At 45.9% G+C, this 13,472-nt stretch overlaps 1 protein-coding gene across 5 annotated transcripts in view; it reads right to left on the bottom strand.

Moving 5' to 3' along the window:
* The window catches only part of SUGP2 (SURP and G patch domain containing 2), a 31,224-nt gene that overhangs the window by 13,326 nt on the left and 4,426 nt on the right, over positions 1 to 13,472 (bottom strand). For all 5 annotated transcript variants that reach the window (XR_001137875.1, XR_001137876.1, XM_012654071.1 and 2 more), the window contains exons 3-6: positions 10,787 to 12,394; positions 7,386 to 7,506; positions 1,730 to 2,217; positions 537 to 648 (exon numbers count right to left, since the gene is read on the bottom strand). Coding sequence is in view for 3 of the 5 variants with exons in the window: in XM_012654071.1 (XP_012509525.1) it covers positions 537 to 648; positions 1,730 to 2,217; positions 7,386 to 7,506; positions 10,787 to 12,394 (2,329 nt within the window). In the remaining 2 variants the exon portion in view is untranslated. The remainder of the gene's footprint in view (positions 1 to 536; positions 649 to 1,729; positions 2,218 to 7,385; positions 7,507 to 10,786; positions 12,395 to 13,472) is intronic.

Here is a 13,472-nt window from a genome sequence, read left to right as displayed (position 1 = left end):
AGCCTCTCTCTGAGGGGGCGCCTCCACGTCACCCTTGGGAAGAACCCCAGGGACAGAGCTGGCTCCCAGCCCCAGTTCTCTTGTCTACAGGCTACATGCTGACGGCCCCCGCTCATTGGAGGAGTGGAAAGGGCAAGGGTGTCCACTCCCAGCATGAGGACGCCACGCCACCACTGTGTGGAAGTGCCTGTTGTCCAGATCTAAGCAAGGACCAATTATCGCCACACGAGCAGGAAATCCTCATCTCTTTCTCTTCCCCTGGACAACTGTGACTGGGCTTTTGGATGCAGATGAAACATCCCTCCAGGGAGGCTTTTCCTGATGCCCCCGATGAGGGCAGGTCCCCCCTGATCCCTCAGAAGAGACGCTTCTCCCTCACAGCCCTGGCACAGCTGAAGTGAAGTTGTGACTTCTCCCTGGTGTAACTCCTGAGGCAGGAGTGCGTGGGCCGGGCTGCCCTGCAGTCCCTCAGGACATGCCTGTGGGGTGAATACACTCACATCAAAAGGGTGTGATGAGACCCAGGGGGTACGTACCACAGTTCGGGGTTATCGATGCTGTTTTCTATGCTGAATTGTTCTATCTCTGGTCCCACCTGAGCAACAAATCTGGCCAGTTTCTCTGCAGTCTCCATTGTTTTCACGTCAACTATAAAACATAAAGCATCTGTCATGCATCGCTTCTGAGCTGCTGCTTCTTTCATGAACGTTGTGGGACTGTGGAGGCTGATTATAAAGATGGCCCCAAGTGTCTCCCCACCCATCACCATGTGACTCTGTAGCTCTGTCCAGCAAGAGATGGACTGTGTCTCCCCCCTTGAATCAGGGCTGGCCGTGGAACTCGAACTGGCTATAGAATGTGGTGGAAGTGCCAGTTGCCAGTTTCAAGCCTGGGCCTCAGTGGTCTCAAGCATCTCCACTGCCTTTTCCGGAGCCCCGACCCCAACCGTCAGGTGAACAACCCCGGGCTGGCTGCTGGGGGTGGAGACAAGCTCATGGCTCAGCCACCCCCTTACCTCAGCTGACAGACCCAGAGAACCTGCCACTGCCCACAGACACATGTGCAGCCCAGATCAGCAGATGCCCCCGCCGCCAGCAGACTCAGAGCAGTACCAGACACCTGTTTTAAGCCTCAGCTTGGAGTGGCTTGTGACACAGCAACAGCTAGAGAAGGCAGCCACTGTGGAGATTTCTTTGCCGTCTCCATTCCCACCTAGTGCTAAGTGGGAAGGGCTGGTCAGAGGTCAGAGGTCAGAGGTCAGGGCTACTGTACCAAGGGAAGGTAATGGCTAAGGTGACCAGGAGAAACGGAAGGGGTTAAGTCAGTTCAGAAGAAGTGCTGCAGGTCAACTAACCCTGAAGAGACCTTGGGGAAGAGGAGGTAGAATGTGAGAAATGTCAAGGGAGGCAAAGCCACGGTGAGACATGGGATCCCAAGCAACAGGCACAAGGCATGACTGCCCCAGCACCAGGACCCTGTCGGGGAGCACGGAGGCCGTGGGCAGCACCTCCTGCCAGCTTCACGCACAAGAAAGGAGGAAGGGGCAGCAGGACTCACATGTGACCCTCTCAAGGAGGCAAGAGAAGTGCCTCCACACGCACCTGTCCTGGCCAGGTCCCTGTAGCTGCTGCCTCACCCAGACTGCTGAGCCCCTGGCTTTTGGAGAGACCCTGGACATGGGAGAGTTAGAACTGGGGCCCAGGGGAGGGGGGCAGAAGTGAGCACCCACCATCAGCAGATGGGCAGGGAGAGGAGGTCCGAGGGGCTTCAGAGATGTCCACTCCTGCTGGCCTGGGGGATGGGCCTGAGGTTTCTGGGGTGGGGTCACAAACAGAGGGTCCAGCAGGGTCTGGTGGGCAATCCTTCACAGCTTCATTTCTGTCTGGCAGTGATGGCTTTGCCCGCAAGGGGCCTGGAGCCTGCCGGCTGTGGTGCTTCAGCCTTGTGCCCAAGGACAAGGGGGTCTGGGTCCCGGTGCTCGTTCTCCTTGCCTTCCACCCCCGGAGACCTTGTGCACGGAGGAGCCCCCGACGCTGCCATGGAAGCAGTCTCTTCTTGAGGCTGCGGACTGTCCGGGCATACAGCATGGCCCGCATGGCACATTCTGCTGAGGTTGGCTTCCGATCAGCTCCTGGTAAGGTCTGGCTTATCCGCTGCGTTTCTGCCAACTTCAGCTTGTAATATTTATACTCCAGACTATTTTCATCAGACAAAAACCTATATGACAAAATAGGTATAACAGGACATTTGTGAAAATTACTACCACGTACCAAATTGTTACTGCAACCACAAAGCCGTTTTAAGTGGTGGCCTCCCCATTGTCCTCTGCTGCCCACTGAGGACCCAGAATACCCACCTTGCCAAGACTGGCTGCAGTGCAATCAGGAGTTCTGACTGAGCAGTACTTGAGTTCCTCCTTGATTTCCATCATCAGCAGCCATGAGGGAGAGCACAGCTCAGCTAATGGTCACCTCATAACACAAACCAGTCACCCTGGAGCCACAGCACCCTGGCATGCAGAAATGACACCCTTCAAACGGCCCAGTCAGGCGGAGCACTCGGTGAGCTTTCAACTGCCTCACTGAGGCAGGTGTGATGGGACCCATAAGAGAGCGGTAACTGAGGAGCCTGTGCCCAGGCATGAAATCTTATGACACAGTTGTCATGATGAGAAAACCATACAGAAAAGAGAAGGTTGAGCTATATCTCCTAATGTAAAAATCCGTAACATACCCAGAGAAAATGGCGAGGAGACCTACATCAATATGTATCATCTGAAACTGCTCTGTGTACATATCCACTCCAGGTATATTTGCTTTTTTCACATAGATTGAAAGAAAATAAGGCAAACTTAATAATTAGCTGTGGAGAATGGAATAGAAAGAGGTGTGGAGGGGAATTTTCATGTTATTTATATATGTGTATACATTTTCTTCTCAAAGAACATCATTTTGTTTTTAATTTCATTAGCGTCTTCTTTTATCTGCTAATCCTTCCCCTTTTTATGTCTTTGAACTTTTGTCATCATGTTCCTTCTAGCTTCATAAGTTGAATGCTTTTTACTTCCATTCTATTTCTAATAAATGCACCTAACTCACTTTTCCTCCTAAGTATTGTTACAGAGACATCTGGTATGTAGTGTTCTCCCTGTACTTCCCTCTAAATTGTTTCTAATTTCAGCTCTAATTACCTTTCACTCAAAAATTATTTGTTAACAGAAGCGTCTTTTATTTTGGTTGCTGCTGATTTCTAGCTTGTTGCATTGCACAATGTGGCCCCAGTTGGGGATGTGCTATGGTTTTCTCTGTGTTCTTACACATAACAGACTTTTGTGAATGTTCGATTTCAGTTTGTGTTAAAGAAGAAGGAATATTGTTTGGTGAGTACAGCAGTATTTCAGGTGGGTTTCAGGTTGCTTGATGTTAAGTGACCACACATTAGGTATTAGATGAACTTCCAGATTACAAATGACATGGAAGCCGAATGGAAGCGAGGTGGCCGTGTGTTGTAGGGTGCTGGCAGCACCGCGTGATGCTGGTGTCCCTGGCAGGCAGCTCCGTACTAAAGCTCCTGCTGACATTGTCAAGATCTGGCTGGACCTGAGGAAACAGGATGCGGCTGGCTCCACGGCTGCCCTGGCCACTCTGTTAGACTGACAGCAGCCTCCTGCAAGATTGCACCCGAACAAGCAATAGTTCCTGATTAAGAGAATGTTGACCAACATTGGTGCTCTGGTTCTCAAGTCAAATGCAGGCCCACCCAGGGCCAGCAAACTTCTCATCAAGGGTAGAGAGCAGAGTCAGTGCCAGGTGACCTCACAACCCCAGTCACCCATGGCTCTGACCGATTCCCTTTCCCCTGGATGGCTCTGATGCTAAAGGCAGTCTGAGAATGTCAGCCTCAAATCTGTGTCCCCAAGTTCTAGTAGAACATAACATCACAAGAACATTCACAAGCCAGCCTGCTGGGGTCAAATCTCAGCATAGCCACTTAAGCTGTAAACCTGTCTGTGCCTCAGTTTCTCCATCTGTAAGATGGGGAGGATGATAAGAAGTAGCTACTTCATCATGTTGTTGTGAGACTTATATGCTTGCACCATGAGGCAAACGCTGTGAACACTTCCTAGCAGTCATTAACTGTTCAACAAATATTAGCAGGTTATCTCTGTTTATGCTCTTTCACTGTGTTATTAAACCTACCACGGCCTTATCTGGATTACATCATCTGCCCATTCCAGAGAAACATTCACATCTCCTATTATGGTGATGGACTCATCCATTCTTCTTTGTATGGTTTCAGATTTAAACTATTTCTAAATGTTGTTTATCTACATAGTTCTAAGCTGTGTAGTTCAAGCATCAAGATTCATTATTTATGTTTGTGATGCCTTTCCCTTTTAATAAAAACCTCCTTTGCCCGTTGTAATGCTTTTCTCCTTGATGTCTATTTTGTCTGAACTAATATTTCTTTTTTTTGAGACAGAGTCTCGCTCTGTTGCCCTGGCTAGAGTACCATGGCGTCATCGTGCCACACTACAACCTCAAACTCCTGGGCTCAAGTGATCCTCCTGCCTCAGCCTCCTGAGTAGCTGGGACTACAGGTACATGCCACCATGCCTGGTGAATTTTTCTATTTTTAGTAGAGACAGAGTCTCACTCTTATTCAGGCCAGTCTTGAACTCCTGAGCTCAAGCAATCCTCTCACCTTGGCCTTCCAGAGTGCTAGGATTACAGGCATGAGCCACCACACCTGGCCTGAACTAATATTTCTCTATCTTCTTTCTTTTTGGTAGCATTCACCTGCTATGTAACTTATGAGGATTCAGCCAGCTAGTGGTTAAATGAGTAACATGCTTAGAAAGCTAGCAAGTACACAGAAAGCACAAGTATTTGTTAAATTAAAAGTATTCAATAAATGATGCTGGCACAATTAGGTTATCTGGGGGATTTTTAACTTTTAAGTTATATGTCTACCTCATTTTATTACATGAAAATAATCCAGATAAACTCAAGAATTTTGTAAAAATAAAACCACAACAAACTCTAACCCTCCCCCTGGTAAATCACACTGGGTAGGAACAAAGCTCTCCTATTTTTACATGGATATTAATGCCTTTCAAGCATCTTTAGTAATTACAACAGCAAGAATACTGAGTCCAGTATGGGTACAATTTTGAACCTGCCAAGTGGCAGCAGGAGTGTCAATCGGTACAAATTACCCATGGAAAATATCTGATGGTAAAGATCAATGGTCTTGGCCAGGTGCAGTGGCTCATGCATGTAATTATAGCACTTTGGGAGGCCGAGGCGGCAGGATCACTTGAGGTCAGGAGTTTGAGACTAGCCTGAGCAAGACCCTGTGTCTACAGAAAAATAGAAAAATTAGCTGGACATGGTGGTGTGTGCCTGTAGTCCCAACTACTTGGGAGGTTAAAGCAGGGGATGAGTCCAGGAGTTTGAGGTTGCAGTGAGCTATGATGATGCCACTGTGCTCTAGCTGGGGCAACAAAATGAGACTTGGTCTCCAAAAAAACAAAAAAATGATCAATGGTCCCATTGGGGGTAACTCTGAGCCCCCGAGGAGACATCAGGCAATGTCTGGAGGTATTTCTGGTTGTTACAAGTAGAGGAGTCTACTGGGATCTGAGGGATGGAGGCCAGGGATGCTGCTACACAGCCTATGTCCAAGACAACTATGCCATGACAGAGAGTGATCCAGTCCCAAGTGTCAATAATGCTGCAGCTGAGAAATACTGATGCAGATCAAAAGACTCTAATAAGACCTTTAACCCAGCAATTTCGATCCCAGATATTATCCTAATAAACCACCAGAAATGTAGACACAAATACAGGTAAAACATTGATCATCATAATGTGATTTATAGTGGGGAAAAACTGGCTATGACCTAGGAATCCACCAATGGGCAATGGTTGAGTAAGGTATGGTACCTGTGTGCAATGGAATCTTATGCAACCACTGATGATAAGGACAATTATGATAACTGACAGTCACAGGACACAAATCTAAAGTACACACTGTGGGGGAAAGTGGCAGAGCTCTGAGTGACTGCATCTTTGCCTTTTTACTTTTCTCTATTTTTACAAAGGGCACATGCCACTTTTATAATTTAAAAAAGTTAAATTTTTAATTTTCCACTCCTAGCCATCTAATATAGAGATAATCTTAAACATGCAAGAAAATGTGATGCATTAAGCTATTTACTGACACAGTTTAAAACAGCATACAATTAAAAACATTCTAAAAGTCTAGTAAGAGAAGAATGGCTAAGTAAACTGACCACCTACCCTACAAACTAGTGTTTGTGGCTGTCTAAAATAATGTTTACAAAGAGTAGGTAAAACAAGCATTTCCTCACATTACTAAAAAGAGTAGGATCTTTTCTATCACAGTATAATCACAACTATGTTAAAAACAAAATCCAGGCTGAGCGCAGTGGCTCATGCCTGTAATTCTTGCACTTTGGGAAGCCAAGGCAGGAGGATTGCTTAAGGCTAGGAGATCAAAACCAGCCCAGGGAACACAGCAAGACCCCATCTCTACAAAAAATTGTTAAAATTAGCTGGGCATGGTAGTGTGCACCTATAGCCCTAGCTACTCAGAAGGCTAAGGGGAGGGGATCCCTTGAGCCCAGGAGTTCAAAGCTGCAATGAGCTATGATCACACCACTGCACTCCAGCCTGGGTAACAGAGCAAGACTCTATCTCTAAAAAAGGGAAAAAATCCAAACAGCCCATGGTGAGCAGAAAGACTGGAAGCAAATACATGAAAATGTCAGCGGACGTCGGCAAACAGGAGAGTTCCTCTACTTTCTGTTCTTCTTCACGTGCTCTAATAATCAAGTATTATATTTAGGATGTAAACAGTAATTTAAAAAAGTTGTTCTAGTCACAGGAATAGGTAGTAAAGCAAAAGACAACAACAGTTTAACAATATTAGAAATGAACGGCAAACAATGGCTGTGATGTATTACTTATTCCTCTTACTCCCTGCTCTTTGCATGCACATTTCATTGCACCTTAAAATAGCACAGCAGGGACTTTGAGATGCGTTCACAGGAGAGAGAAGGCCACCCACCCAGCTGGCCTGCCATTGGTCTGCAGCAGAAATTTATGGAAACTTACCAAAAAAATTTCTAATTAAAAAAAAAAAAGGTTAATAGGTATTCACAGAAAATATCTGCTGAATATATAAAAAGATTGAAATGAACCCAGGTAAATCTGACCCACCCTTTTGTTCTTCCTGCCAGAAGACACTACTACTCAAAATAAACATCCCACCCTCTGCTCTCAACAGCATCAGTACGACTCACACTTCCCCACAGGCTCTGTGGGAGGGGTTTGTGGATTGGACATTTAAAGACCTACCAGTAAGCAGGGTCCTCCTTGAGAACAGCTCTCTCTTTGGGAGACAGGCTGCCTTCGACAACACGTGTAACAAGCTGGTCAATGGTGTCAACCACCTTGTGATCTGCTCGTTGGGGGACCACTGGAACACACAGAATAGCTTTACTGAGAAATATGCCAAACTTGGGTCCTGGGAAGACCAGAACAGTGAGTTGGGGGCTTAGCATTGAACCCAACCAGGCACCAACAGCTGAAATCCTCATTCTCAAGACACCAGTGTTGAAAAGAGGAAAACAGTATTTTATTCTAGAAACCAACATGCAAAATCTCCTCTTAAAAAATATAACGGCATGACCACAGGACAAACAGTCACAGCTTATGATAACTGGACAGAGCAATTTATGTATATATTCTAGCAAAGGAAATGATATATAGCAATTTGATATCATTTTCATGTATCACGGTATGTAATAACCTAAATGTTCATAGCATTAAATTTGAAAATATAAAGGTGTAAAATGTATCTAGATATAAATACATTAAAAAAGTATCTAGATTATTATTCTCAATATAAAGGTGGGAAGACAAAATACATAAATATGGACACATAGAAAAAAGAATTAGAAGAACATATACCATAATGGTAACAGAGTTTACCTATAGGACATAGATTTAGCATGGATTTCATTTTCTTTGTGCTTTATCTTTAAAAAATAAACATACATTTGTTTTATGATCAGAAAATGTATATATATGCCAGGCGCAGTGGCTCATGCCTGTAATCCTAGCGCTTTGGGAGGCTGAGGTAGGAGGATCGCTTGAGGCCAGAAGTTCGAGACCAGCCTGAGCAAGAGCAAGACCCTGTCTGTCGAAAGGAGAGGGAGAGGGAGAGGGAGAGGGAGAGGGGGAGGGGGAGGGGGAGGGGAGAAAAGAAAAATTAGCCGGGCGTGCTAATGCACACCTGTAGTCCTAGCTACTTGGGCTAGGACTATAGTCCTAGCTACTGCAACTCCAGCCCAAGTGACGGAGCAAGACCCTGTCTCAAAAAAAAAACCCCAGGAAATTATCTATAAATTTACCAAAAAAATTTTCTAATTAAAAAAAAAAGGTCAATAGTTAGGTGTTCACAGAAAATATCTGTTGAATACATAAAAAGAAAAACATTTTTTCAAGAGTAAAATCCCTCTAATATGACTGTTTGAATTTATATTACCAGCAACACAGAAGAGCATGTTTCCTCAAGTGATAAGATTATTTAGTTTCCTGATATTTGCTAGTTTTAATAGCACGGAATGGTCTATTTGTTCAGTCACTCAATTAAAATTACCGTTGAAGAGACTCTCTGTTGAAGTGAAGAGATTCTCCAGTTTGTTCTGTGAATGACTGCATGATCCTGTCCTGGCCCATGTCTGGGCTGCAGCATTGAGCTTATTCTAACACCAACGTGAGCTCCTCACACAGGGAGGTCACTCCTTCGGCTGTCATGTCATTACAAGTATGTGCTCTATGAAATTGCCGTTTTCTTCCTTGGGTCTCTTTTTATAGACCTGCTAGTTTTACACAATTATACAAAAGTATCTAAGGTTCAAAGTCAGAAGCTTCCCAAGATAATGAAATTTGGGGATCCCTGCAAATTTGGTCATCTCTAGCTACGATGACCAAAAGTAAGGACCAGAAAAGGGGTCACAGCTTTGGCCCAGCAATTCTATTCTTGAGGATATATCCTTTAAAGGAGAATTATAAAATAAAAAATAAAACTAATGGTAATAACCAATATACTCAACCAAAGATGTTGTCCTGGCGTTTCTAACGGGAATGGCAGCAGTGATGGTGGTGGGGGGAGACAGCCTCATGATGTCTGTTGCCAGCAACCCAGACACAGAGCCTAGGCCTGTGGATGCCAATTACATGTGAACCCAGCTCTGTCTGGCTTCAGAAGCCTCTAGTAAAAGGCAGCATGGGTCCGACATCAAAGGAAAGGTGAGGTAATTTATGTTAGGGCACTATCATGACATAGAAAATGCTGTAGAAACACAGAAGAGGGACTCTGGACGATCACCTAAAAGAAGAGACAGTAGTATTTTCAGTCTAGCACATCAGGAGCTGCAGGAACATCTGGGAATATCACAAGATTGTGGGAGGGTGGGGAGCCACTTTAGGTTAGGGGTGATGTTTTCCTCCTTCATACAGTATTTTTCAGTACCCTATCACTTTGCAGGGTGTGAGGAGGAAGGTCCTGAAGCCCTGAGCCTGCTTCTGGAAGGAACCCTCTCCGGGAGGAGGTGTGCCCACCCATATGCAGTGGGACCTATCCAGTGCCTGGTATAGTCGGGGCTCCATGAGGGCAGTGAATGAGCCAAGAAAGTCAGGGATAAATAAGACTTCCCCACTGGGCTGGGGGCAAACTAAAAACCATGCTGGGGGAAATCGAGGGAGTAAGAGACGGAAACATGGCTACTGTGTGCTCATGACCTCTGGGATGTCTGGGCTGTGAGAGCATCCACTCTGGGAGCTAAGGGGGAGGGAAAAGGGAAACCAAATGGCCCATTGTTTCTACTCCTCTTCCTTGGCCTTTTCTCTTCTCTAGAAAGTCCACAAAATGTACCTAAGTGATCTGTCGACTTTAGCCAATCTAGAAAAGTAAGTGGTCCCAAGTGAGTGCAAAGAGAAGGAAAAAAAGAAAAGTAAGTGGGGTGAAAAGGTACCTTCACCTCCTGGAATGACCTGGCTGGTCCCTGCACATCCCTTAACACAACTCAAACATGGCCTCCCCAACTCCCTAGGCTTGGCTGGGGCCTCCCCAGTGTCCCCCTGATTCTAGCACAGGGTCTTACTGTGTTGCCCAGGCTGAGGTGCAGTGGCTACTTACAGGTGCCGTTACAGCACACCACAGCCCAAACTCCTAGCCTGGAGGGATCTTCCTGAGTCAGCCTCCAGAGCAGCTGGGCTCAGAGGCACTCACAGCCACACTCAGCTCAGGAATGACTAGTTTTTGTGATTTCTTTCGGACCCTGAGGACTCCTCAGAGAGTGTCCAGGGTTTCTTCTCCCTTGTAATAACACCGTGGGGACATGTTGGAGCAGGGGTTCTTAACCTTGGCTGCAGGAAGGCATAACCCTCCAAGAAAGAAATTGTGTACGAAGATATATGCATTTTTCCTGGCAAAGGCCACAGCTTTCCGTCAGATTGCCTAAGGAGTCTGTAACCTCGAAGTGTCTAAAGACTTCTGTGGCAAACAGAAGATTTCTAACATACATTCACAAAATGAATGGCAGACATACATACTGGCCAATGTGAGTTTTCTACTAAAATCCTGATTTATTCCCAATTGGCTAAAGAAGTTCTGTGTAAAAAATCTCAAATAGGAGACATTACCAAAAAACACAAAAACAACAAATAGAAACTTTTGCTGCTTTCCTTACCTTCACTCAGACCACTCAGAGCCTTGGCCTGAATTTCTAGTTTCATAGGAGGAATCATTTTCGCTTCCTCTCGTGCGGGTCCTGGTTCAGCTTTCTTGACCTGGAGGGGACACCCGCTGCTAACCAGCCAGGCCTTCAGGTGATCTATGTACTCTCTACCAAACAAAGTTGAGTCCTCAAAGTTTGGAAAAGCGGCAGGAGAGGGAGCTATATCTTGGAGGCCGACGGCTTCTAAGATTTTCTCTTGCCTGAATGAAGAGGCCAAGGAGAATGTCTGTCCCAAAAGAGCCAAAGACTTCCGGCAGAGAGAATTGGTGGTCTCTAGGGCAACAGCCAAGTCCAGGGGGTTACTGAGGGTCTTCATCTTGACACTCAGCTCATAGGCATTGCAGGCCATGAGCAGAGGAGTGACGCTCTTCAGAAGACGGTCTTGAAGTCTCATTATATACTTATCAAAGGGCTTTATGATTTCAAAAAAGCAATTTTTGGTCTTCACAGCACCTTTGTCTAGAAGCATGTTTAAAAATTCATTATCAACTCTGGGTGTTTTCAAAGCAGAGTGCTTTAAAAATTTGATAGTAAAAAAGCAAAAATCTCTGTGTTCTGGTTTTAAGGAGCATTTGAATGAGGCAAGCATTTTAGCACAAGTTTCAGTTTCGAGTTCAAAGAGAGTCTGGAAAAGCTGGGAAAATTTAACATCATCTTTTATGGTGTGAAATCCTGCCCATTTGATTATTTCTACACCAAATCTTGAAAAAACATCAGACTTATCTATGAGGTCAAAGCTCATCTTTCTTCTGGGGAGCCGAAGATTCTTCAGATCCAGCCCCAAAGGGATCTTCTGAATGGGAAACTGGATGTCTTCTGTCCCTGGATTTGTCCCCAGGGTCACATCGGGACTGGCGGTGGTTTTCTGGATTTGGTTAGTGCCCTGAGTTTTGGGAGTAATACGATTTATAGCAGGTACTTTTTTTGTGCTCACACTTCTCAGTGTGACAAGTTTCCCGACACTGCCCTTAGCTGTGAGCAGGCCCTGAGTCTCCCCCTTTCCTAGGAGGGCACCTTCCTGATCAACGATGTTTAGAGCTCGGCCTCTGGCCTGGGCTTGACCACTGCCCCTGAGCACAGAGTCACCCTCCCCTGGATGGTCCACGTCATAATCCCGACTCTCCTTCTCCAAACACTCTTTCTCAATCAGCCTGGAGGAGCCGAAGTCCCCCAATACTGCAGAAGGACCAAAGCTATATTCCTGTGACCAAGAGGACTCTTGAGAAACTGACTGGCCAAAGTCTTGCTCCCAAGAGCCACGGAGCGCAAATTTCCAGTCCTGAGAACGGAAATGTCCCAATTTCCGGTGGCCAATAACCTGGTCCCGGGAGTCAGGGTGGGAAAATTCTAGATCCCGGCCACATTCTTTGTGAAAGTAGTTGTCATCACTGATGGAAGGGTTGCTCGATCTGAAGGAAGGCCCTGGAAATACATCACCTCTCAAGGTTTCTCTCCCCGTGTCTCGAGAGTGAGCTACAGATCCACTGAGGGAGTATCTGCTGTCGCTGTGAACGTCATCATACATGTCTGCTCTGGATCTTGGGACCACCCTTAAGAGATCTGAAATAAACGATCCAAAAAAAAAAAACATATAAAAGGTACCTTAAATCAGTGGTTGCAAACAGCTGGTCCATGAACCACCAGCCAGCAGACATGCTTTATATGCTTGAGTGCTTTTTGCCAATTCGTATTTGTTGCCAACATTTGAAATGTGTGTGGTGTCACTTAAAAATCTGGATTGACTTCTTGTTAAAACTGAAGACTGGACGAGTGCGGTGGCTCACACCTGTAATCCCAGCACTCTGGGAGGTAGAGGTGAGAGGATCATTTGAGGCCAGGAATTAGAGACCAGCCTGGGCAACATAGCAAAGCCCCATCTCTATAAAAAAATTTAAAAATGAACCAGGCATGGTGGCACATGCCTGGTGTCCCAGCTACTTAGGAATCGGAAGCAGAGGATCATTTGAGCTCCTCTCTTTAAAAAAAAAAAAAGAGAAAAACAAACAAACAGAGCTACAAGCACTGGGGGGGGCCTACCTTTGCCCTGATTGATAGTCCGCCCAAGCTGGGCAATAGCTGCCCCATAGGTGAGACATGGACTCTCCAACTTGTCACCAGTGTCCCTCACTCATTCAGATCCCCTACCCTGACTCTACGGCCATCTGAATTTACAATTCTTTTCTTTTTTTTAGAGACAGGGTCTCACTGTAGCCCAGGCTGGAGGGCAGTGGCACAATCATAGCTCACAGCAGCCTCGAACTTCTGGGTTCAAACAATCCTCCTGTATCAGCCTCCTGAGTAGCTGGGACTACAAGCGTGCACCACCATGCCTGGCGAATTATTTTCTTATTTTTTGTAGAGACGGAGTCTCGCTATGTTGCCCAGTCTGGTATTGAATTCCTGGCCTCAAGCGATCCTCTTGCCTGGGCTTCCCAAAATGGTGGGATTATAGGTGTGAGCCACTGCACCTGGCCTATAATCCCTTTTTTAGACCGAAGGAAGGGTGTTCGGTCCCCAAAAACCTGGACTTTACTGCAGCTGGAATGCTTCTGTGTTTCTACTTCTATCTCACAGCAGACAGGTTTTACACAGGCTGCCACCTTCAACTCCCCGCCCACAGTGCCACCATAAGGCTGGA

Source organism: Propithecus coquereli, unplaced genomic scaffold, assembly GCF_000956105.1.
Source record: "Propithecus coquereli isolate 6110/MARCELLA unplaced genomic scaffold, Pcoq_1.0 Scaffold438, whole genome shotgun sequence".
NCBI lineage: Eukaryota > Metazoa > Chordata > Mammalia > Primates > Indriidae > Propithecus > Propithecus coquereli.
The sequence above is the reverse complement of the archived record's forward strand: the minus strand, read 5'-3'. Positions and strand labels throughout refer to the sequence as shown.